Source organism: Taudactylus pleione, unplaced genomic scaffold (assembly GCF_031769625.1).
Source record: "Taudactylus pleione unplaced genomic scaffold, aTauple2 ptg000162l, whole genome shotgun sequence".
Taxonomy (NCBI): Eukaryota; Metazoa; Chordata; class Amphibia; order Anura; family Myobatrachidae; genus Taudactylus; species Taudactylus pleione.
The window spans coordinates 14,107,795-14,135,297 of record NW_028284564.1 but is presented as its reverse complement, the minus strand read 5'-3'; the positions used below and the strand labels follow the sequence as shown (position 1 = coordinate 14,135,297).

The following is a 27,503-nucleotide window of genomic DNA, read 5'->3' as shown; positions in this document are numbered from 1 at the left end:
TTTCTGTTACCTCCTCTTTTATTAGGTGGAACTTAATCAGTGCTAATGGCACGGAGTGTCGCCACCCCGTGTTTGGCCTGAACCCAATGTCTAGCAACTGGCTGATCACTAGCATCGGGACAATAAACCACAATAAATGAGATGAAACTCAAAAAGGTGAAATGCATTCTATAGTGTTTTGCACAGTAAACATCCAATTAGTAGGACTCACCATATTTATAGTATTGCAGACCATTCCTTTCTTCTGGGCCTCCATATACACCTTTTATTTATTTTGAATTTCACATTGGACTGAGAAGAAAAGAAGTAATTCCCATCTAATTTTATTTCATAGTGTAAAACAATTACTAGTCTTGTCTAATACAAAAATTAAAATGGAACCACTCCTGTTTGGGTGATCATAAAAAGCATGTAGCAGAAGAGACCGCCTTAAACTCTATCGGCAGCATCTGTTTAAAGTCCGTCTTATGGTGCATACACACGGTCAGATCTGTCAGATGAACAATTTTACCAACGATTTGAACGATTTCAGAGAGTATTAAAATGAATGAAATCTGCAAAATCTGACTGCAAAAACAGACTGTCAGATATCGTTATCTGAAATGCAGGAACGCGCATCATTCATCGTTGCAGGCCCACATGTCAGATTTTCTTTCAGATTTGAACGATTTTTAAAATCGTTATCGTTCATATCTGACAACAATCTGACAGTGTGTATGCACCATTAATGTGATTTTGAATATTGTGAGAGTCCCAGCAGTAGATACCATTTGTAGCACGTGTTGGAAGTCCCTGGACACTTCATCAGACAAGTGAGTAGTTCATGTACATGAGATTGTTATAGGGTATGCAGTCGGGATGCCGACGGTCTAAATGCCAACTGTCGGCATTTAGACCGTCGGCATCCCGACGCCTGTCATTAGACCTACGCCAGAAGCCCGACACCCGGCTTACCGATCAAAGGTAAGCCGGGCGTGGACAGCCGCGCGGGGGGGAGGGTTAGGTTAGGGGCTCCCGGGGGTGAACTTAGTGTTAGGCACCCCCCCCGGGAGGTTAGGATTAGGCTAGGAGAAGGAGGGCACCCCCCCCGGGGGAAAGTTAGGGCAAGGCCCCCCCCTCGGGAGACTTGGGGTTAGGCTGCGGGGATGGGGGGGGGGTTAGGTTTAGGCACTTGGAGGGGGAGGTTAGGGTTAGGCACCCCTAAGGGGGAGTTAGGTTAGTAAATAGAAAAAAATACTTACCTGTCGGATCTTCGCTGCCGGGCTGGTGTATGTATTTGCAGGGGGGGAGATAATATTTATTAAGTGATACCAGATGACTTGCTGCAGTCATCTGTCATTACTTAATAAATATTATTTCCTCCCCCTGCAAATACATACACCGTGCAGCTGTCATCTGGCATCACTTAATAAATAATAAATATCCCCCCCTCCCCCCCCGCCGCAAATACATGCAGCAGTTATCTGGAATCATTTTAATAAGCATTATCCTCCTCCACTGCCGCCGCCCAGCCCCCCTCCCCCGCCCCTTCCAGGCATATACATTGATACAGCACTGGTGGTCATCTGGCAAACATTATTCCCCCCAGCGGCTGCACCCCCGCCACCTACTTTGTGATGCTCCATGCGGGACTCGCGGCCACGCTGTGTATTGTGTCTCGGGCAGGGCAGCAGCAGCCAGGAGGTCTGTCACATTGCCGGTAACAGAGTGCCCCTATGGGAACTGAGGACCTGATTCAGAGCCGCTCGTAAGCCGCCGCTCGTTCGTAGTCAGTCGATGTTGTACAACCACGCATGCGTCGGTGTAACAGTGCGCATGTGCGTACGTCTGATTGCGGACATTTTTCAGTCGATCGTAGACACAACGAAAAGGAAGTGACGTCAAATGTGATTGACAGAATTGTCCGTTTTGGGGTGGTGACAGGGGTCACCTGTCATACTTCCCTGGGCTCATCGATGGTGTAGCGTTTTATCAATTGAGGCCACAAAAACAATCATCTTTTAATTGCAAAACTGCTTGTAAGGTGTTTAGCAAATAGACCTTTTTTAGTAGCTAAAAACCGAACGCAGGTGAACTACTCAGCTGCTAATTTCTGGGTCATACAATCAATTAGCTAACAAATATTTTTTATTTTGGGGCTTTTAAAATATTTGTAAGTGTTTCTTTTTTAGGGAAACAATATTGTACGGATGTTTATTTTTTTCTTATTTTTTTGGAGGACAAGAAACCAATCGTCCTTTTGTTTTTTGCTAAGTGTTAATTCAAACTCAGAAATTGTTTTTAACCCTTGTTTTGTTTAAAAAAATTAAATGTTTCTATTTCCGTTGTTTTGTTTCTAAGTTTGTTTGAGGGATTACCTTTTATCACGTTTTGGAATAAATCAACAATAGAATTTTGCAGATTTTTATCATAATTTTATTAAATGATTGTGTCCATTTTTTTTTTTTTTTGCCATAAACATATTTTTAATAAGGTAAAAAAAATTTAAAATGATTTGGGCCACACACACACACAAAATAAGTGGCATTTGAACTTTAAAAAAACCAAAAAAAACAATTCACAAGAAAGGAGAGGGAGGTTGTTGTCATGAAGGAATATGGGGCAAACACAGAGATGGATTGTGGGGTAATTAGCCAGTGCTGTCATCGCCTTTTAGGCCTTTTGGCCGGGGGTTGGAGGGAGCCGGAACGGGCCCGGGAGCTCCTTCGGCTGGCCTGGCCAGAGGCAGATGTTGTTGCCTCTGGACTAGGCATAGGGCTAGGCACATTTGGAGGGATGGGTGTTGTTGTGCCAGAGGTGGAGGGTCCTGATGTTCCGGCAGGAAGGGAGGCCGGCTCCAACATGTGCTGGCGAACGAGCTGCTCCAGGGCATTTGCAATTCTTACATTTGCCCCAGTATTTTCCTCCAGGGCGTCTGCCACCCGTAGCAGATTGGCGTCCATCCTCAGCAGAATCTCGGTGTGCTGATCCGTTTTAACATTGAGGTCAGTGAGGAGGGCCACTGCCTGCGAGGGGGAATGCCCTGGACTGTCTGCCACAGGTTCCCCAGCCGGATCTACTGCTTCCTCCCCTGCAGAGCCAGAAGAAATTCTGCGGCCAAAGCTCACCTCTGGAGCAGACTCATCCGCCTGTGTCTCTGTGAGAAAAAAGAGAAAAGATTAAAATTCAAATCGAGATATTTTACAAAACACATTTCTGAGTTGTTAACATTACAACATTTACCTGGGGCAACATGAGGAGCCGCAAAGTCTGGCTTGTCGGTATCCATGTTCGACACGCCAAACACCTCCTCATCCTGCACACACCCCTGGGCCAGCTCCTACAAATCCGTGAGCTCAAGTGACACAGGGGTGGGACCCCTACCTGTTCCCCCTGCATTTTTGTTTAAGCCGATATTTGAAGTCGCTCCATCTGTTGGTTAAAAAGTTGGCATTATTACTGCAGTATTTGGACCTGTAACCATTTTTTAGTCAAATGTAGTTTTTACGGACCGGCGTTTGACCTCCCGGGTTGAACATTCAAACTCACCCACCCCATTGACAGCACTGGCTATGTCGTCCCACAGTTTCCATCCCTGGGTTGCACCCATATTCCTTGGTGCCTGTGCCAGGTTGTCGTTGCACATTTGCACCAAAACCTCCATCTCCTTCCTTGTGAAATGTGGCTGCCTTTTTTTTTGGCCCTAGTTTGCCTACTAGGCCCAGCAGCCTCTTCCATGGCATCCTCCACACCTTTTTTTTAAATGGTTGAAAAATTTTAAAAGTTAAATGTTTCAAAATGTAATGTTAAACATAAGCATTTTCACATAATTTTTCAAATAATTACATGGCGCCTCTTGGCTAGTACTTTGTTGCTCTGTACTCATTGTCTTTTCTCAATGTAGCAGACCGATTTTGGCCTTCAGTGACGTTTTTATACATGCGTCAGCATTATTCGGCCGCATCATTCCTTGTGCGCTCCTATTGTCCGTCCTTAATTTGAGCGGGAAAATAAAAGCCTATTTATGGCTTGGTGTGACTCCATTTGAGGTGGCATTTTTGGATTGTTGGAGGTTTTTCGGTGTAGTGGTTTGTTCGTGGTTTGTTGGTTCGTGAAGGAGTAGTTTGTATTTTTGAGAAGGAGCGTTTTGTTATTACTTTGTTTACGTTAGCATTTTTGCGTTTCTTTTTTCTATTTTTCTTTATATTTTGAGTAAGTATTTCAATAATTCCCCTAAATATTTATTATTAAATTGTTTTCAATTTTTTTATTTTTTTTAACAGTTATTTTGGCAGTGACCAAGTGACCTTTTCTAACTTTGGGATATTTGTCTGTTTTTGGTAAGTGTTTTTGGTTTTATTAATTAACAAATTAGATGTGTTGGTGTTGGCATATGTTTCACTAAGTAATGTGTGTTTTTTCTGTGTAAAATCATGTCTTAACTCTAAATGTACCGTACTGTTTTGCGAACTAATGTGTGTTTTTTTCTGTGTAAAATCATGTCTTAACTCTAAATGTAGCGTACTATTTTGCAAACTAATGTGTGCCCTCTTCTCTAAATTTTCGACAACTATATTTGGCTTAATTCCTAGTTTATTAAATTAATAATAAAAATATTTTCTACTTTTGAAATGTAGGTTGATTTTCACATGACACAACCCAGGTCTGTAAGAATCTTTGGTTTTCTTTGAAAAGATAAGTATATTTTTCTGAACACATTTGTCTAAAACAATAACTACCTGGTTTAACATTTCAGGTTGATGTTGGTCGTATTATATTGGCCATGGTTCCAAAACCCGACCAACCTCAACTTCGTCCCAGGCGTAGGCCTAGTAGGTGTGCAAGGCCCCAGATATATAGAACATGTGTCACCCTTTTGGAATGCCAGATGATGAGATGTTAAGGCGATATCGTCTTCCACCACAAATCATCATAGACACTCTCTCATAAATAGAGAGTGATCTTGAATGGCAAATTGACAGTCCTACAGCAATACCACCACTTACGCAATTAATGTTGGTGTTACATTTTTGTGCCTCAGGATCCTTTCAAACCACCGTGGGAATAGTGGCAGGAATATCCCAATCCTCCTTTTCAAGGATCCTGAGGGCAGTGATGGATGCACTTTTGAAACACCTCCATCATTTTATTAAAATGCCATTGGATATGGGTTCCCTTAATGTGGTGAAGGCTAATTTTTTACCAAATTTCTGGCTTCCCACACATCATAGGGGTTGTGGATGGCACTCACATACCACTTCAGCCTCCAGCAAGTCTGGAGGCAATATTTAGGAACCGCAAGCACTTTCATTCGATGAATGTAATGGTGGTATGTGATGCCTCCCTCCAGATCCTGTCCCTGAATGCCAAATTCCCAGGCAGTGCACATGATTCCTTCGTCATCTGGCAATCGGGGATTTGGCACAAATTAAACAACCTACAAGCTGGTGATGCGTGGCTTCTGGGTAAGTTGACACCTTCTGTTGAAACCAATGCAAAGCTTGGTACCCAATGGTCCTGATGTTGCTTTTTATATTTTCACAGGAGACAGTGGTTACCCTTGCACGCCCTGGCTCCTCACTCCTTATTTGGTTCCCACACCAGGGCCACAAAATGAGTATAATTCCATACTTACAGCCACCAGGCAGGTGGTGGAGCACTGTATCGGCCTTTTAAAAGGCCGATTCAGATGCCTCCACCGCTCTGGTGGCGACCTCATGTATTTGCTGGCTATGGTTTCGAAAATTATGGTCCTGTGTGGGATATTTCACAACATCGCCATAAGCAGTGGTGTCCCAATGCAGCCAGAGGATGCCTTGCCTGAGGACGGCCCCCCGAGGTTGGTCGGAGGTCAGTATGTGGGGGGGCCATACGCGATGAAGTTGTTGCAAGATTTTTTAGGTAATTATTTTCACAAATTAATTTAATTGACACAATGTAGACATGTAATATTTTAATGTACACTTTTAACTTTTTTTTATTTTTTTTTATATTCCCTAAAATGACCATAAAAATCCATGCATACTTACCTGATCAACACAAATTACTTTATGTGGACACATTGGATATAACTTCGGGTACAATGATTTCTTCTCCTCATTTGTGGATTCATGTTGGCATGCTACTTCTTCAAACAGTTCCTGATTTTTTTGGGGGGGGTTTGGTGTTGTTTGGACTTTTGTGTGTGTTTTCAATGTGTGAATTTATTGTGTCAATTCACTTGGTGTTTATTATTTGTGTGCATTAAATTATTTTTTTTACGTTACCCAACCATTTCCATCGTAAATTACAACCAAGTGTAACCTGTTCAAAAAAATGCAAAGTTGCTTAATGCCTAATACTGTAATTTCTTAATTTGTAAACTTTAGTACCCTGCTTTGTTGCTAAAAACAAACACCAAAGGTATTATGGTGAATCAGTATGTTTTCAATTCTAGGCCTAAGCAGGTAGCTTTCATTTTTACATTACCACCCAAAATAATTATTCGATTTTTGAGGTTAATTCTACAAACCTATTGGTATTGTTATGTGTTTAATGTGCAAGCTTACATACTTACTTTCTACAAACAAATTTACATTACTTAAAAACTCAGGGTCAAATAGTAGACTTATGTAAGGTTCAACAATCTAAGATTTACAGACAAGGAATGAGACTTAAATAATTCAAAATAAATTTTCTTTTTTGGTAAATAATTTTTGGTCATGTCAAAAAATTAGTGGCGCAGGATCGCCAAAAGATGGTCCAATGCCACCAGCATGGCAATTACATGGCCCCGTAGATCCAGTAATCCGGCAGCAATTGCCTCGTTACGCCTCTGGTCCTCTGTGGGTTTAAAAAATGTGCGGATTACTAAAATGACACCTTCATTTACATTTTAAAAACCAACAAAAAATTCAGACTATACCAAAAAAAAACATCACTTACCAAAACATGTCCAAAAAAAAAAACTAAACCAAACTACGACATTTGTTGGTAGCGTAAACAAGAAAGACACAAGTGTGAGTGTTTGGACATGTGTCATATGTGTAAGGGGAAAACATCCTTGACATTGTTTCACAAAGATATTTAAAAAACATTTGAACTACTTTACTATTTTGAACTGCACATGCAAAAGGACAACATCAACCAAAATAAAAAAAACATAAAAAAAACCCATAGTTTAAAATGTAAACATACCGGGCACACTGCTGACTGGGCCTGGAGCCCCGAATTCCTCCTCAACAGAGGTCGGCCAGTGGCTCAGGGAAGGAGGAGGGGTAATGTGGGATGAAGTGGAGGGTGAGGGGGAAGTTTCCTTTTTTTTTTTTTTTTTTCCCCAAAAATTTTTAAAAAAACAGGCTACACTGTAAACATGCACACGCAGGTATGTCCAAAATAAACAAACAAGCCTATACTGTAAACATGCACACACAGGTATGAGAAAAAAAATAAATAAAAAAAATATATAAACATACACAGAAACACTTACTTTGCACTATCTGGAGACGCAAATGGGCCAGCAGGTGTGGGGATCTGCGCCTCAGATCCGACCACCTGTGTTCCAGCTGGCCAATATTTCAGCGATAGCCGAGGGAACGCAGGCAGCGGCGCACCTCCGCGTAGGCCAGCCGCTTGCGGAGGTTGGTGATGGGGGCGGATGGTCAGTTATTCGCTGGTCCATCACCTCAGTGAGGACCAGTAGCTCACGCCGATAAAAAGCGGAGGCTCTCATGATGGCAACGATTTTTTTTACACAAAACAGTTTTAATAAAGGTCCTAGAAAAAAATTGATTGGCTAATGTACTTTATAAATTAACAGGAACAATTTTCTTGGTTATTGTATGAGTCATGTGACCTACACCCTCACAAATATAATGTGAGTTATGATAGGCTTGATGCAGTGACATGCGTAAGCTAATTTAAATATAAAAATTAAAGTATTAAAATCTGCCTATAAAAAAAACCGCAAAACAATAGTAACATTCAAACAAACTATTAATTTCGAAAAACCATCCCCTTGGTTAAACTGTACGTATTCTGCGGAAGAAATGACACACACTAACAAGAATAAAGTTTATTGACATTGAAAAAAAAACCAGGATTGCAAACATGTGAATAACAATTAAAGTAATTAATATAGTGATTACCAGTAATCGACTCAAGTATGTTTGCAGAATGAAATAGCAGGCAATCGAAAACTGACAGGGCCACTTCCGGAATTGACTTGTGCGAGCGCTAAATGCAACCAAAGAGGAGACGGACGCTCACTATTTTGAACGCTCGCTAGCTAGAGGAGGGGTTGGGAGAATATGGGGCGGAAGGTTAGCTACGAGCGAACATGCGAGCGCTTAAATTTAAATTTTTCCGCTCGTACGGCGGACGAGCGAACGGCTACTTGCGTCCGGGTCTGAATCAGGCCCTGACTGCGGGCGGCTTGCGCACTGCAGCTCCCCCTACAGCCAGCCCAGGCAGTGTCAGACTCTGTACAAAAAAAAAGTTATAATATTGATCAGCTGCTTGCCGGGCGGCGGCGATGGAGCAATAGGCAGGGGGGGATTTCTAGGTACTCAGAAACCCCCCCTGCGTGCGCGGGTGTTATACAATAGCTGCATGCACACAGACACCCCCTACTGATACGGACACCTCTTATTGACAGGTTCCACTTTCTGACACAGACCCCTTATTGACACTGATACAGACACACTAATTGACTCAAAGTTACCAGCACGCCTTACTGACAGACACACACACACACACACACAGACACCCCTTACTGACCGATAACACTTACTGACAAATACACAATCACAGGCAATGGCACTCACCTTCTATTGTGCTCTCTCCGGACATCAGCATTGAGGGCACCTCAGCTTCAAGTTCATCTATGCTCCTCTCTCTGCGTGTGATGTTACTGGTCATGCACCGCACAGAGCAGGGGAGAGAAGGGCTGTGAGACAGAGCGGCACCTGGCAGCTGACCAATCAATGTCCTCACAAGTGGCCGCTTTTATTGCCTAGCTGTTAATCCGCTACTGCCCGCAGGAGGCTGTTACCAGCCGTAAATAATTCATAAGATATATTGCCTTAATAATTTGTTTACATTGACTTGTTACTAACATGCACTTTGGAGAAATAGTAGTTGTACCAACTTTGGGACACATGCGGATTATGGAATTTATAAGGAGTACGAGGAATGCTATGGGTAATTAGTTTTTTTCTATATTTCATTGATTATATTGTTATATTTAATAAATTCTGCCATAATTATGAGGCATTTTTAGAGTATTGTTATAATTTTATATTTACAAATTGACACAGCGCAGGTTATTTTTTAGCTTTAGAATAGGATGATTCTGACACTGCCAGAGTCATTGCCTTCTGTGCCAGTGCCATAGTTCCCAATACATCCTCATAAAGATGAGGCATAGGAGCAAGTATAGTGGGGGAGGAGTATTCACTTGACCAGGGACGGACTGGGGCTGCTGAGCACTTCAGCCCTAGCAGTCCCTCTGCGCATGCGCCTCCAAAAGGGGCGTGGCCTTGTCTCAAAAGGGGCGTGGTTATGTCTCACGGGAGAGTGACACAGGTCATGAGGTCCTGGCCTCACGGCACGCCCCCCGACTGTCAGTATCCTGGCCGAGCAGAGCGCTGGGAAGACAGAGCTGCTCGGCCAGGGTTTAACGGCAAACCAGCCCATCTGGCCATCGGCCCTCCTAGCATCTGCCAGAAGTGCCAGATGGGCAGACCGGCCCTGCCCTTGACCCATATGGCTGTGTGCACTATGCACCTGCACCCATTATTGATAAGCCACTGTGTTACATGCAGATGTATAATCTGTATATCCTATACTGAAAAGTCAAAGAGACGTGATTATTTTTGAATCTTGGGTATTCATCTAAATATTTAGCAAGTCAAAATGGACCCCCCCTTTGATAAAGCATCAAGTAATAAGGGCATCAGATCCTAGGTCCACGGAAACTTCGATGTTTCAGGTCACCAGCATTATCTCAAAGTATACCAACAGGAGTATATGTACTATGTACGGATTGACATAATGGCATCGACCAGCTTTATTTTTATGTTTACATGACCATATAATGCTGGTTGATGGATTTAAAACTTCTGGTTTCCAGGTATTTAAACCTCTGATCTTACACAAAAAAAAAGATGTCAGTTGGCAGTGGTTAGTGGTGACGCACATCGACCTATCCAGTGTTTAGGTGGATTTCTTCTGGCGCTATTCCCTCTGTGCAGGTATGTTACCCTGACAGGCTATCAATTTAAATACAGTATTAAGTGAATCTTCTTAATTTTTATGTGATTTTAAGATTTTGTTGTATTTTGTTTTGTCCAATAAATTGTGTGTATATACTGCACTGTGAGACGATTTTGTTTTATATGGTATACGGAGGTGATCAGGAGCAGGACCCTTTGGCAGTATTCCCAAAAGGGAGAAAAAGAATTTGTTGCATGCTGAAAACCAAGCTTCTATTGTGTAAGCATAAAACCATATGGGATAAGGTAGGGTGATGGGTGCCTGTATATGATATTATTTTTCTCCCATTTATCTTGAATTTTGGATATTGGAACACCATTTCTTCATTCTTGCATGCACACTCTGGCTCCACTGTTGTTCTGAAATAGTGCACTATATTTTATAGATTTGTTTTATTTCATCATTCTGCATTTTTCCTGGAATTTGGTGTAACACTGGTCAATAATTCGGGAATGGACTATGACATCATTGTGTAACGCTCTTTTGGACATTCTAAGCACCATTTGTGTGTATCTGTTTTTGGTTATTGTATTTTTTTAAGGGGTTTAGTGTCCCCTCTATAAACAATAGGCTGTTGGTTTTGGTTGCACTATAGGATAGATCAGATTATTATTTTTTATTATTTATTTTTTTAAATACCAATAGGAGCCCTAACTCTTAGTAAGTATTGTACCAAATTGAAGATTCTGATGGGGGTAAGGTCTACCTTTTTATCTTTGGTCCCAATGACGATATGGCTTCAGCAGGGCAGAATTTTTAGATATCTCTTATTTACTGGATTGGTTCCTGCTTGTCACCCTGCCTCTCCTGGTCTCTCAAGTAGCAGCAGGATCACTGCGGTGTTTACGTGGAAGTGATTGAACAATAGATGCCCTCTAAAGAGCATAATGAAATGAGTTGTCTGACATCTTTGGCCATTCCTCAAACTAACCCCTGGCAGTCTTTTCATAGAGAGAATGTTCTAAACAGACTGGTACTTAAAGGGCAACATGACCGACCATCAGTGGAGCAAGTTGCGCAAAGTGGTTGACGCAACATCTTGGAGTGCTGCCAGTCAGCTGGTTCCCCCTGCTGACCTCCAGTGATGCTAGCTCCTCTAGGGGCTGTCAGGTAATCTAGCAGTACATTATATGTGAAATAATAAATCTATTTCACAAAGTAAAATTGGTTATGATTTATTTGCTTAACGTTTCATTTTGATTTGAGAATGGATACATGCAGTGCCTGCATCGACAATGGAAGAATGAATAATAAAAAAATAAAAAAAATCTGTCTTTATTCCAATGTTTCATTCGCCACAGTGCCCTTTATTTACCGGGAGTATAAAATACACAAACCATTTTTTTTTTTAAGAGATCTACATTATCTATTACCATTTACTTATACAGTGCACACATTCCGCAGCATTGTACAGAGAATATTTAGCCGTTCACATCAGTCTCTTCCTAGTGGATCTTACAATCTATATTCCTTATCACATACATACATTCATACATAGGTTTATTTTTGTTGAGGCCCAATTAACCAACAAATATATTTTTGGATTGTGGGAGGAAACCAGAGTGCATTACTTTATCATGTATTCACTTTAATTGGTTACTCAAAATAATCTTGGACACATCATGAAACAAATATAGTTTTTTTTAATATTTACATAAATGTCATTAAACACTGAGATCACCCAAACCTATATATGTGTGCACAATACCGAAGACGTGTATCTTTATATATATATATATATATATATATATATATATATATATATATATGTACAAATAACCTTGCTTTTCTGTGCGACTAGTCTGCCTGACATCTGCATCTACATATAGCAAAGTTCCCACAATCTGCAATTCCCTTCATTGATGTATGATGCTAACTGGAGGAAAGGTAGACATCACTGTCCTTCTGATCTGTTCACTCTGGCACAAGTGGTAGGGAGTAGTGTAGTGCTAGTGTGATATGAGGAACACATGGTCCCAGCCTTGCGGTCCCAGGTGCAAATAGCTATGTACTCAAATGCGGCATCAAATACACTGCCATTGGCAGGCAACCTTGTTTGTGGTAAGGAAGTAAGCCTATAGCATTCATAATTGCCAGCTCTAGTACCTGGTGATGGAGTGCATTAGGATTCCTTAATGAGGCATTCAGTAGCTAGGATTATAGCGCAGTTGTGCACAATAGATGTAGGCTCCAGACCCTATTGACTCTAAACGTTTGCCCCTTTCCACCATTACATAAAATGGCCCTGTTGTGGCCTTGTACACGACTCACGTTATGAACTACAATACATATTAACTACTTGGTGTTACAGTACACCCAGGTAACCACTAGAACTTGGCTAGAGAGGGCTTCACCTATAGCAGCAACCTTTCCCCGTAGAGCTCTATACTCTCACAGGTACTTGGGTACCCCCAGGACTTACTGAAAGTAGTAGGAGTTTGTCAGAAACCGGATGGCGACAGAGCGGCTGGAGTAGGTAAAGACCCAGAATCGGGACCAAGCTTAGGTCTCCAGGCTAGCAACCAGGAAATGGATATGGGAACCAGGGTATTGATGGCAGCCAAACAAATTCAGGAATAATGATTACAGCAATGTGTTAAGATGATGCTGGCAGATATGTTCTGAGGTATAGCTGGATATTGATGACCGGCAGTAACACAGGCTGGAATCCAAGTTGAGGTATACAGCCAGTGCCAAAAGTTTGCTGTTTCAGTGTTTTTAGACCTTTTTGTCAGATGTTACTATGGTATACTGAAGTAAAATTACAGGCATTTCATAAGTGTCAAAGTCTTTTATTGACAATTCCATTAAGTTCATGCAAAGAGTCAATATTTGCAGTGTTGACCCTTCTGTTTCAAGACCTCTGCAATTCACCCTGGCATTCTGTCAATCAAATTCTGGGCCACATACCGACTGATGGCCGCCCATTCTTGCCTAATCAATGCTTGGAGTTTGTCAGAATTTGTGGGTTTTTGTATGTCCACCACCTCTTGAGGATTGACCACAAGTTCTCATTGGGATTAAGGTCTTGGGAATTTCCTGGCCATGGATCCAAAATTTCAATGTTTTTGTTCCCAAGCCACTTAGTTATCACTTTTGCCTTATGGCAAGGTGCTCCATCATGCTGGAAAAGGTGCAAGGTGCTCCATCATGCTCCATCACCAAACTGTTCTTGGATGGTTGGGAGAAGTTGCTCTTGGGGGATGTTTTGGTACCATTCTTTATTCATGGCTGTGTTCTTAGGCAAAATTGTGAGTGAGCCCACTCCCTTGGCTGAGAAGCAACCCAACACATTAATGGTCTTGGGATGCTTTACTGTTGGCATGCTGCATTTGGGGGGCGTGCCTGGGCACCGTTCCTGGAAATGGTGGTGTGTCACCTCAGTTTTCCGGAAGGGACGAGGCTAGGGTCTGCGTGACCATGCATCGGCCAGGCTGCAGGAGGCTTCTGCTCCCGCAGCCTGACCAAGGGAGCAACACAATGGTTGCGATGGTGATCCCAGCCTACAACGACTGTCGCAGTGCTGGGATTGCAAATGCAGTCTGATACCACCTTCTGCTTTTGCATGCGAGATGGACGGATTTGCAAAGCCAATTGTGGTCGGCTGTGTAAATCAGTCAATCTTTTGGCACATTTTTAATTTTTTTTTTCCGGTGCATCAGCCTCCACGTTAAATTGAGGATGCTACCAAAAATAGTCTTCTACAACTGCTTCGGTTCGGTCTCTAATACCTCACCAACTCCATCCCCGAGACCTGCATCACCCTCACAAGACAACTCTTCTGGACCTGTTACTTTAAAATCCATTCACTACATGCTGGGCTAAATGCAATAGTGTGAGCCAGCGCCGCTGCGGGAATACATTAGAGTATTCCCGTATGTTTAAAACCGCAAACGTGTTAAAGGCAAAAACCAAGCTGTTTTTGCCTTTAACATGCTTGCTGTTTTCGGAATACTTGCATGTATTCCCGCAGTGGGGCCGGCTTGCATTCTATTACATTTAAAAGACTGTCTTCATTCAAAGCAGAAATAACCACATCATTTAAATCTTCTGTTAAAGATTTAAGATATGACCTATGTGAAATTGGTGCTAGTACAGAACAGCTTGAGTACAAAATTGAGGAGCTTGTATCTTCCCATAATGATTTAATCTTGACTCACGATGCTCTCCAAGAATAAGTTACAGCTATTATAGACAAGGTAATAGACCTGGGGGATCGTTCCAGATGTAATGATAAGAGGTATTCCCAACTCTGTCACCAATGTGGAGCTGTATGACTTCGTTACTGAACTAATCCGAAAGGTCTTGCCGTCGGCTTCTGCCTCTGACCTTCTTACTGATCGGAATCACCGGGTTCCAAAATCTAAACAAGCCCCCCTACCCAATCTCCACGAGAAACACTTCGTAGAGTTCACTTTTTCCACAGTAAAGAAAATATTCTTCGACCTCCTCATCGTCTGAGTGCCTTGGTAATCTCCAATTATTTCCGGACATCTTATCAGCAACACTTGGTAAATGGAGACTTTCGTACAATTACCACAGCCCTCCAAAAAGCAAAAATACAATATAGATGGCGTTTCCCAACTAAACTACTCATTTCAAGTACGTGTGTGTGTGTGTGTGTGTGTGTGTGTGTGTGTGTGTGTGTGTGTGAATCGATTCTCCAGAGGAGGGTCTAACTGTCCTGAAATGTTGGGACATTCTAGTCATATATACTCACTACCTCCACTCCCATTCCAATTCGACAGGAGTGGTCCTCTACTCCAGCCCGAAACTGAGTACATTGCTGCCCAGTTCGGTTCCTTCACTACCTAGGACAGTTCCCTGCTCTTGACCCCTAAGTTACCAAAATACTCTTTTGGATGGACAATCTCATGTGGCTGGTTGGATCTGGGACTTCTGGCTTGTCCAATTTTGATGCAATGATTTGTGAGTTTGCTCACCCTATTGTCTATTGTCGCCCTATTACTCATCTATATGCTTAAGTACTAATGATACTGCTTAACTATGTATTAGGCCATAGAGCTGAGGGGTGGGCCTATATCGTTGCTGTATCAATTATATTCCCATTGTTGTCAGAGGTAGTAGTTCAAGACCATAAATTTAGTCGTAGGTGGTCTTTAGCTCTTCGGTTCTATATTTTCCTGTGGTCAAGTACTTCTAATATTTCAATGTTTGTTTATTATTGCCAAATGCTATATTGTGTGATTTGTTATATGGGGCACTGGGGTGGCCCCCTCCAGATACGCCTCCAATACTACGTTTTTTTTTTCCTGTCACGATTCCCTAGTGACAAAATATCTAGCTCCTAAATGAATGCTAGTTCTGTTTGCTTCCCAATTTTCCTTCCCGTTTTGTTTACTTCCGATTCGATTGCTCTTGCTACCACTACATACGCCTCAGGTAGTATGGTCCTTCTAATCTGGGTTATTCTACATGGCTGTCTTCCCATTATTGACACTTCAATGCTTAAGTTTTTAAGAATTAATGTGAAGGGCCTTAACTCACCCAATAAAAGACATGTAGCTTTTAAGTATTTTGTTGAACAGAAGGTAGATATAGTTGCGATACAAGAGTTTCACTTTGCTTTGCATTCTCCTCCTCAATTCATAAATCAATTCCCAAACTGCTATAACTCCAGTGGTTTTCTTTTAACCACTTAACTGATGTGGTGTCATGGGATGCGAACGCAGCCAGCTGTGCTTCAGCTGACTAGGTGTGACTGCACTGCCACGCTGTTTTTTTTTTTTTTTTTTAAGGGAAAATTTGTTCTACAGATGTGCAGAACAGATCTCTCTGGAATCTCCTGCAGATCCGGCAATTTCTGACCGGTTTTGCTGGACAAACTGTCAGTTAAGTGGTGGTTAAAAAGAATGGTGTAGCTATTCTCATTGATAAAACCTGCCCCTTTAGGCTTGAGAAAAAAGTAGTGGATGGTAAAGGGCGATTCCTGATACTTGTTGGACAGATTGGCAACCGGCATGTTATCCTCACTTCAATTTATGCTCCTAATTCTAGGCAACCCCCGGTTTCTTAATACCATTTTTCAAAAGATCCAAAATGTTCGAAAAGGAGCATTGTTCCTCATGGAACATAGCACCAGACACTTATCTAGAGAAATCCTACCCTATTTCCAAACCAGCTCAGTCTGCAGCTTGTACCCTTGCCTCCACCTTTTCACGTTTATTGGCGGAACATAATTTATATGACGCATGGCGGGTTAAGCACTCTTGTGTATGTGATTATACCTCCTATTCCTCAGTACATAGATCTTACTCGCGCATTGATTTAGTATTGACAGACAAATGGTCTCTTCAGACTATATTCTCTATCGACATATTACCTTTATCTTAGTCTGATCATGCACCATTAGTCTGGAGCTGGACTCCTTTCTCCTCCAACTCTCCCTTTAGACCTTGGCGCTCGCAAGAATATATCCTGACAGAGCCTGAAGGCAAAAGTATCATGCAAAATTCATTAACCACATATTTGGAAATAAAATACCCCGTAGATATCTCTCCCTCAAATCATTGGCGTACTTTAAAGGCAGTGTTAACAGATTAACAGGGGCTGCTATAGAAGCAGCGGTTAGAATCAGGAAGACTAATCGGGAGGTTCAAGTAGCATATGAATCTCAAGTGGCCAATTTAGAAGCGCTTCACAAACTAGATCCCAAAGATGGTGTTATCTATTTCACCCTGGTTGAGTCACACAGTCGATTGAATACTCTTAATCTCTCCCAGGTTCAGTGGGCTATTGCTAAATTGCATCAGTGGTTCTAAACTCTCGGTAATTGAGCAAATAAATTTACTAGCAAGCAAATTGAGGGGGAAAAAATGCTATAAATAGAATCAAATGCTTAGCTAATCCAGACAGGACCACATCCTCTAATCCCTGAGATATTGTACAGTGATTTGCTTGCTATTATGAGTCTTTATATGATCTTCAAATTGATGTTTCTTTACCTCAGCCCACTGAATCCACCATTAACCAATTTTTGGATTCTTTAAATCTCCCATGCTTCCCCACAGACAAAACTAGTTCTCTCTTCCCCATGGAGCAGTAATGAGGTTCAGGTTACAATTAAATCCCTTAAAAACTCCCCTGATCCTGATAGGTTCATTAATGGCTTTTACACAACCTTCCAACCAAACCTTACTCCTATATTGACCAATCTCTTCAATTATGTGACTCTGTGGTTCCCAAACTGGGTGCCTTGGAGTACTTGCAAGGGAGCCTCAGGTTGGAGGTCCAGAACCAAATCAAAATATTTATGGTCAATGTGATAGGAAAAACCAGTGCTGGTTGCTTCCAATCATAAAATGTATACAAACCAAGCACAACCCTATCCACCACCACATAACTGAGCCTAATAGTAGCAGGTAAACACAATTTATTTAATGTAATAATTTTTGCTACATTTCTCAATAAGAATCTTTTTGGTCTAGGGGTGCCATGGAAAAAAATTTTGATACTCCTCGGGCGCCATGAGTCAAAGTTTGGTAACCACTGATGTAACTTATTCCCTAAAGAAATGTTGGAGAACCAGATCATTACCATCCCCAAGCTCGTTAAGGACCAGACATTGTGCCAGAATTATAGACTGATTCCATTATTGAACATCAATGTCAAACTATATGCTAAGCCAATAGCTAATTGGCTGAATCCTATACTCCCCACCTTGACCAAGACCAAGTAGGGTTCATTTTGGGCCGACGGGCACCTGACAACACCAGACAGGTATTTAGCCTTTTAGAAGTTTTTATGCTCAATCCTGTTCTGATGGTCTTGATGCAGAGAAGGCCTTTGACAGATTGCATTGGCCTATTGAAGGCTAAGGTTCTTGCTAGGTTTGGTTTTCGCTGTTTTTTTTTTTCTTCTTTTTTTTAAAGCAATTCTCACTATATGATCCCTCAGCTCGTGTATTCAATAATGGGTTCTAATCTGGGTGCTTCAACATCTCCAATGGGACACATTCCCCTTAATCTTTGCATTAGCTGTGGAACACTTAGCAGAGAAAACTAGATGTTCTACTTCCCTTAAGGGTCTTTCTATTGGCTCCTCTAAGCATAAAATGTGCTTATTTGCTGATGGTGTCCTCTTATTTGTGACAAAAACCTGACTCTTTAGATGAAAACTCTGCAGTTGCAACACCAATTGTGGTCGGCTGTGTAAATCCGTCAATCTTTGAATCAGGACCGCCTTCTCCTCCTGCCGTGTTTCCGTCTCAGCCGCCTTCGCTCTTCGTCTCTACTATAAATTAAATACCTCTAAATCTGAATCTTTAGCATATGTTTTAGACCAGACCTCCTTACATTCATTGCAGATTACATAACCCTACTCCTGGCAGACTTCCTGCCTCAATTTCCTAGGTATAAAGATTCCTGCACAACTCGTAGTGGGCCAATTATGAGATTTCCTGGTTAGGATGTCAGTCCTCAGTAAAAATTATACTGCTACCTAAAATTCTCTTTTTGGGCTATACCCAATTTTACCTTTGCTCGTTTCTTCACCAAATTCTATGCTGCCATCTCCACATTTCTCTGAATAGGTAAGAGACCCAGATTATCTAGCGCTCATGTTTTCAGATCCAAGCCCAAAGGTGGTTTAGCTTCTCCTAATCTCTAACTTTACCAGCATGCTTGTCTCTTCCATCAGCTAAGGGATTACATCTTTTGTGGACTGATTCTCAAAGTAAACCCTCTCAATCTCTTAAATTGAAGATTATATCTGATTTTGTAGTTGTTTGGGAAAATTTGATTATTTAAACTATTCGGTGAGTTTTCCCTCCCTACTACTAACATTTCTATGTCCGTAGTTTCAAAATGAATCCCCAATCTATCTCTATGTGCTTGGTTAGGTCGGGGCATACTGACAGTGCAGGATCTGTATGACAATCGACATCTTAAAACATTTCTCTGACTCCGGGAACAATATTCTCTCCCTGTAAATGAGTTTTACAAATATATTCAAATTAAGCATTGGCTATCCTCCAAATCGGCTGGTTCACAACCCCTACCCTCTCCTACTCAGTATATAACCTCCAAATTCTAATAATTGAACCATAAAAGCAGTATCTCCATGCGGTATAAAACACTTGTGTCCTCCTTTGGATGGTAAGAAGTTACCAATTCAATCTAATGGGAGTCAGACCTCCAAATTTCAATTACTAACGAGGAGTGGGTCGGATTAATTCCAAATATTTTTAAGATATCCAAATGTAGAAATCACTCTGAAATGCTGTATAAACTTGTATTTTATATGGCCTATATCATACTCCAGCTAACCTCCATAAAATCTGTCCAGAATCCTCTAAATTCTGCTGGAGGATTGTGGAATAGAGGGCACTTTGATTCATATCTTCTGGTCTTGCCCGGTAATTCAACCTATATGGATTGAGATTTTTGACCTGGTTAAGCAGGTCACTTCGGTCTCCCTCCCTCGCCTCCCTGAGGTATCACTTTTACATAATTTCCCCCTGACTCTCCAATGATTTAATAAATGTGATTGGTCATATCCTCATTGCAATGAGAGCAGTTCTAGCCCAGTACAGGGATAAATTCTGACCCTCCTCACAGGGGCGTATCTATAATGAGTGTAGGGTGTGCGGTGCACACAGGCCCCTATGTCCAGTGGGGTCCACACCGCACACCCTGCACCCATATAGTCTTATACTTGTCCGTATTCCTCAGAATGCCGGGACGGCGCTGCAGAGCAGCAAAAATCACTGGGAAAATGGCAGTGGCCATTGTTCCGGTGACTAACGCATGCGCACAATTGCTGGTCCCAGGAAAACTGCGCGGGTGCCATTTTCCCGGAGACCCGCACATGTGCAGTAGATTCTGGCACTAAGCTACCAGAACCTACTGTATTGCGGCACCGCTAGAGAGAAGAGGGGGCCTGCACTGAGTCTGCGCATGGGCCCCCTCCTCTCATAAAACGTCCCTGCCTCCTCATCTATCCAAAATTATCTCTGATACAGCAAAGCTATGAAATGGAAACTATAGGCTTCAAGTATTCTATGTTCACCTTGTCCCCTATAGTTAAATGGTTCTCATGGTCTGAGTACTATTCTACACAAAGCTTCCCCAACTGTGGTTCTCTCTCAATCGCTCTGTCTTCACTTTATTGTGTGAATGGTTAAGACCTCTACTGTAATTGTTTTTACATTTTCCCAGTAAGGTGTAGTGTATGTATTATTTTCTTTATAGATGTGCTGATTTTATTTAATTATTTCCCAAGCCTTTTTTTTTTTTTCTCCCCATCTGTTCTCTATTCACTTTGCTTTTTCGTTTAAGGTTAAATTGTACTCTGTGTTGATGTTTTATATAATATGTACTGCTATTTTATTCAATAAAAATGTGTTGAGTTAAAAAAATAAAAAGTGTGAAAAGGGACAAATTCTTATAGCAATACCTTTTTTAACATGACAATATGCTCTCAAAATGTTTTAGTGTATTGGTGAATGCTTAGGATAGTACTAACATGATAAGTTTACAAGATACGCCCATACAGAATCCGTGCTCTATTACAACATAACACAAAAAAATTACCAATTGCTAAACCTGACGGCATGTCCATTTGAACATAAGGTTTTGCCCGCAAATAATTACGCGGACCTTGCGACCAATTTTGGATTGCGGCTGGTATGCCTGCTCATTAGACCCGCAGTATAAAATTGGTCTCGGGTTTGTAGCCGCAAAAATACCACAGGAGGTGATTTATTTTTTATTTTTTTTTCATTCAGCCTGCGGTCGGCTGCCGAGGCGCTGTGCAGGGAGCAGGATTAAGGGGAGTGTAGGTAGTGCAATGTGTGCGGGGTTAGGGGTAATGTGTGCGGGGTTAAACTGGGTATACATCAGACTGTGTACCCTGCGTGCGGCAAGTACATACACACTTATCGATGCTGGGTCCGATGGGGGGAGGGACGCGCATTCTGTGACGCTGGAGAAGAGATGGAGGAGGACAGCGCTGCAGAAAGTGAGTAAGGACTAATTAAGCTAATTGGAGATTTCCAATTAATTAGTCATTAGGGGGAGCGTCTAAAGGGTTCCAGAGCAAGTGCCACCAATTTTTCTTTAAAATATGGATTTTAGGAAAAATTGGTACCTTACTGAATACCAAACCCCTGCAAGTATGAGTTTTTTGGTAAACTCTCCCCTAATTGGTAATACCCCATGGTGAATGAGAAGTTATGCCAGTGTTTCCCAACCAGTGTTTATGGCCACATCTCTGTATTTATTTCTAGGCTGGATGTGCCCTGAGAATTAATGTGCGATAGGTGAAAAATATGTTGTAGATTGGTTAACTGTAAATATATACAGTCAGGTGCATAAATATTGGGACATTGACAGAATTTTCATATTTTGGCCTCTATTCACCACCACAATGGCTTTGAAATGAAACAAACAAGATGTGCTTTAACTGCAGACTTTCAGATTTAATTTGAGGGTAATTACATCCAAATCAGGTGAACGGTGCAGGAATTACAACGGTTTCTATATGTGCCTCCCATATATATATATTGTGGCACAGTTAGGTTAGGGGGTCCCTCTCCTGGGTAGAGGACTCCTTCCTTACACACACAGCAGCAGGGAAGCAGCACACCAGTCTGGATGCAAGTACAAGCTGGTCGGCACCAGTCTTTATTGTACAATGTCAGAAATAACACAAAGAAAACATAAACGTAAATTCTAGCCCTGTCGGGGCACTAACCACAGGTAGTTCCCTCACTACCAGAACCTGGCAGGGCCTAATGCCCTCGCCAGCAACAAAGCACAGCACAGTACTCACAGATAGGTTTTCCAAGTGTCTCTGAGCAAACTCCCTGTCTGCTCTCCCAGGTGAGACAATCAGCCCTCAACACACTAGGCTTATATTGGCCACTCTCAGGTGGGAACCCAATCAAGCCTGTTACCAGGCTAAGAGAACCAAAACCTGGAGTGGCTGTGGGTGGAGCCCTCCCTCTCCTCTCACCCACAACCCCCAGGTCCCAAACCGGCTTTTCAAAAAGCCGAAACTCAAGCCTGCTATACTGCAGACTTTCTCCTGGGGGTTTAAAACACAAAAGACAGGAATCTGGGACAAATGTACCTGCCACAGACCACTTTACCAGTGATCCTATCACATATCCCCCCCCTTTGTTTCGACCTGTGGGGAGGAACAACTGAAGCCCCCAAACAATGAACGCGTGACAACGCGTCAGCATTGGCCAGCTGGCTTCCTGGCCTGTGTTCCACTGAAAATTTAAAAGTTTGTAACGCCAAGAACCATCTTGTAATTCTCGCATTACTGTCCTTATTTTCAGACATCCACTTCAGAGGTGCATGGTCAGTGATCAATTTGAACTTTCTTCCGACCAAGTAGTACCTGAGAGCCTCTAACGCCCACTTTATGGCCAACGCCTCCTTCTCCACTGTGGCATAGTTTCTCTCATGTACATTCAACTTTCTGCTAAGATGGAAAATAGGGTGTTCCTCACCTTCCTTGTTCTGGGACAGGACCACTCCTATACCTACTTCTGATGCATCGGTTTGTACTATGAATTCCCTTTCAAAATTAGGAGTCATCAGGACTGGTTGGGAACACAACGCTACTTTCAACTCCTGAAAAGCTTTCTCTGCCTCAGGACTCCATTCTACCATGACTTTTTGTTTGCCTTTGGTCAGGTCAGTCAGTGGGACTGCCATGGTGGCAAAGTTGGGTATAAACCTCCTGTAATACCCCGTAATTCTCAAGAAGGCTCTCACCTGCTTCTTATTCAGAGGCCGTGGCCAGTTTTGTATGGCATCAACTTTATTGAGCTGAGGCTTTATCAGGCCTCTGCCAATGGTGTATCCCAGATATTTTACTTCCTCCATGCCTAGACAACACTTTTTTGGGTTGGCTGTCAAATCTGCCTTATAGATGGAGTCCAACACTGCTTGTACCCTGGGTAAGTGAGACTGCCAATCAGGACTACGAACGACCACGTCATCCAGATAAGCAGCCGCATACCGTCTATGGGGCCTTAGAATCCTGTCCATCATTCTTTGGAAGGTAGCAGGTGCCCCATGTAGCCCGAAGGGCAACATCTTGTACTGAAACAAGCCCTCTGGTGCTGAAAAAGCTGTCTTTTGTTTGGCGCTCTCGGTTAACGGTACTTGCCAATACCCTTTGGTTAGGTCAAGAGTGGTTAAATACCTTGCCGTCCCTAGTCTCTCAATCAGTTCATCCACTCTTGGCATCGGGTAGGCATCGAATTTTGAAACACTGTTCAACTTTCGGAAGTCATTGCAGAAACGCACACTCCCGTCGGGCTTTGGAATCAACACAATGGGACTTGACCATTCACTATGTGATTCTTCAATAACCCCTAACTCTAGCATATTTTTAATTTCTTTCGACACCGATTCTCTTTGTGCTTCTGGTAACCTATAGGGCTTTAGATTAACTTTAACCCCTGGGTCAGTGATGTCATGTTTAATGACCGAGGTTTTCCCAGGTACGTCAGAGAACAGCACCCTATTTCTAATCAGAAACTCCTTGACCTCTTGTTGTTGAATTGCCGACAGGGTTTTTGCCACTGTCACTTCGGGAACTAAGGGCCCTGGATTTACTGGAGGGTCTCGGACGGCCGACAGTACCGTTCTATCTTTCCAGGGCTTTAACAGATTTATATGGTATATCTGTTCCGGCTTTCTTTTCCCCGGCTGGTAAACTTTGTAATTGACCTGCCCCACTCTTTCTAAGATTTCAAAGGGCCCTTGCCATTTAGTCAAAAGTTTATTTTCCACAGTGGGAACCAATACTAACACTCTGTCCCCAGGAGCAAAGCTGCGTAACCGAGCATTGCGGTTGTATACCCTCTGCTGTGCCTGTTGAGCCTGTTCCAGATGCTCTCTCACTATCGGCACTACAGCAGCAATTCTCTCCTGCATTTGAGAAACATACTCAATCACCGTTTTGTAAGGACTAGACTGCCCCTCCCATGTCTCTTTGGCAATGTCTAGTAACCCCCTTGGGTGTCTCCCATACAACAAGTCGAAGGGTGAAAACCAGGTGGAGGACTGGGGAACTTCTCTTATGGCCAACAATAAATACGGCAATAAGTAGTCCCAATCCCTACCATCCTTGTCGACCACTTTCCTAAGCATGTGTTTTAACGTCTTGTTAAACCTCTCGACCAACCCATCGGTTTGAGGGTGATAAACCGAAGTTCTTAACTGTTCGATTTTGAACAGGTGGCATAACTCTTTCATGACTTTGGACATAAACGGTGTACCCTGGTCAGTTAGTAACTACTTAGGTATACCCAGCCTGCTAAAGACATGAACTAGCTCTCTGGCAATGGTCTTGGTTGACGTATTGCGCAACGGGATCGCTTCCGGGTACCTGGTAGCGTAATCCATTATGACCAGAATATACTGGTGTCCCCTGGCAGACTTCATTAAGGGTCCAACCAAATCCATCGCTATTCTTTCAAATGGCACTTGTATGATAGGCAATGGAACTAGTGGACCCTTAAAATGTGGCCTGGGAGCATGATACTGACACTCAGGGCAGGATGCGCAAAAGTCAGATACCTCTTTATGAAGCCCGGGCCAGAAAAACCTCTGCATTATTCGCTCAGTGGTTTTCTCTACCCCTAGATGGCCTGCCGTTATATGACCATGGGCCAGATCCAACACTGTTCTTCTGTAGGCTTTGGGAACTATTAGTTGTTCCACAACATCTTCCCCTTCTTAGTCACCTGATATAACAAATCCTGACACATTGCCATGTGGGGATAGGACAAAGGACTATCAGGGTCTACGGGTTTACCATCAACTACTTTTACATTCTCCCTGGCTTTTACCAAAGTAGGGTCATTCAACTGCTCCACGGCAAAGACCTCTCTTCTGACCTCTAAATCAGGCAGACGATCACCTGGCCCAACAACACTTCCCACCTCAATGGGAGGCACATCAGTTGGCGGGCCACCGTCACGTTCCGCATTCTCTAGTTCGCCAACCATAGTAGAAAAAGGGAATAACTCTGACTCAGAAGAAACTCCCTCCTCCACTACATCGACAGCCTTCTCAAATGGATCGGGGTTGTTCACCTCTGGAACAAAACGGCTTTCCCACAACTTCCAGAAGTGAGCAAAGTCTCTCCCCAATATTGCATCGTACACCAGACCATGCACCAAACCCACAGAAACTATAGCAGAGCCACATGGTGTCTCGATGTTCACCTCGGCCGTAACATAATATCGAGTATCCCCATGTATGCAGGTCACACCAACAGTTTTTCCTGTATGCCTCAAGGGGTTCACCAGCTCAGCTTTTTATCAGTGTCACCAAGCTACCAGCGTCTAACAGTGCCTCTACTCGGTTGCCATCTACAGTGAGTACACACATGTGCTTATCAGTCTCAGCCTGCCGGTCAGCCGTACAGGCTATCTGTGCAAAGAAAGACCCCCTGCGGTAGACATGAGCAGTATCACATTGCATAGGTTCAGTTGTAAGTGCACAATTAGCGGCAATATGGCCGAGCCACCACATCAGAAACACTGAGTCATATTAATGTCTAGTCGTTTACGGGGCAAGAACCTTCCTGGCCTGGCAGGCCTGTCTCCAGGTTCTACACCCTCAGTCTTGGGTACATTCCACCGCCCAGCACCCTTCTCCCCTGGAACAGTCTTACCAGTGTCTCTGGGAGTTCGCCGGTGCGCCATCAGGGCTCGGTGGGGCATACTCATCAGCTCCTCAGCCGCCACGTACCTCTCCACCAGCTCGACCAACTGGTCCGCGGACTTAGGGTCTGCATGGCTCACCCATTTGCGCAGAGTCGCAGGTAATGATCGCAGGTACCGGTCCATCACGACCCTTTCCACGATCTGTGGTCCCGTCAGCGTCTCAGGCTGTAGCCAGTTTGAGGACAGATGGACGAGGTCATGCATCTGTGAACGTGGAGGCTTGTCCATATGGAACTCCCAGCGGTGGACCCGTTGGGCACGAACAAAGGTGGTGACTCCCAAGCGAGTTAGGATCTCCTGTTTTAGTTTTTTATAGTCCTTGGCATCAGCCAGGCATAAGTCAAAATAGGCCTTTTGTGGCTCCCCAGACAAAAAAGGTGCCACCAGACTTGCCCACTGCTCCTTGGGCCAACTCTCCCTTTCAGCCGTTCTTTCAAAAACGGTGAGATAGGCCTCCACATCATCGCCCAAAGTCATCTTCTGGAGGAAGTGACTGGCTCGTACGGAGTGAGTGGTGGTGGGAGGACCAGTACCAACATCTCTGGGCCGGGCGATCAGGAGCTGTACCACCTCTTTTATGGCCTGGCTGTTTTCCGCTAAGGCCCGGCGGGTTTCCTCGATGGCAACCTGTTGTTGCCCCTGGGTGGTCTCCAAGGCCAACAGTTGCACCCTGGTGGATTCCTGCTGAGCCCTGGTGGATTCCTGCTGAGCCCTGGTAGATTCCTGCTGAGCTTTGTTCGTCTCCTGCTGAACTGCTGTAGCTTTGAGCAAGGCTTTAATAATGTCCTCCATTTTGTCCTGGGGTGTAGGTTGAAAGCTGAACCTTGCCTCTCTGAGCATTGGCTGACGCCTCCTCTATGGGACTCCAAGGACACAGTGTTATTTCCACACTCACTAATTGGGTGTCTGTCCCTTTTAATTTTTAAACGGAAAGTTTTCCTCTCGCTGCAACTTCAGTGTGTGTGGGTGCCCGCATTCTCCACCATATTGTGACAGTTAGGTTAGGGGGTCCCTCTCCTGGGTAGAGGACTCCTTCCTTACACACACACACACAGCAGCAGGGAAGCAGCACACCAGTCTGGATGCAAGTACAAGCTGGTCGGCGCCAGTCTTTATTGTACAATGTCAGAAATAACACAAAGAAAACATAAACGTAAATTCTAGCCCTGTCGGGGCACTAACCACAGGTAGTTCCCTCACTACCAGAACCTGGCAGGGCCTAATGCCCTCGCCAGCAACAAAGCACAGCACAGTACTCACAGATAGGTTTTCCAAGTGTCTCTGAGCAAACTCCCTGTCTGCTCTCCCAGGTGAGACAATCAGTCCTCAACACACTAGGCTTATATTGGCCACTCTCAGGTGGGAACCCAATCAAGCTTGTTACCAGGCTAAGAGAACCAAAACCTGGAGTGGCTCCCTCTCCTCTCACCCACAACCCCCAGGTCCCAAACCGGCTTTTCAAAAAGCCGAAACTCAAGCCTGCTATATTGCAGACTTTCTCCTGGGGGTTTAAAACACAAAAGACAGGAATCTGGGACAAATGTACCTGCCA

At 43.3% G+C, this 27,503-nt stretch overlaps 1 protein-coding gene across 2 annotated transcripts in view; it reads left to right on the top strand.

The window, feature by feature from the left end:
- The window catches only part of OSBP2 (oxysterol binding protein 2), a 363,838-nt gene that overhangs the window by 4,672 nt on the left and 331,663 nt on the right, over nt 1-27,503 (top strand). The window contains exon 1 of one of the 2 annotated variants that reach the window (XM_088475123.1): nt 11,315-11,343. The exons of the other annotated variant lie outside the window; for it this stretch is intronic. Coding sequence (XP_088331249.1) covers nt 11,318-11,343 — 26 coding nt within the window. The 5' untranslated portion in view covers nt 11,315-11,317. Of the gene's footprint in view, nt 1-11,314; nt 11,344-27,503 lie in introns of those variants that run through there. 2 annotated transcript variants of the gene reach the window in all.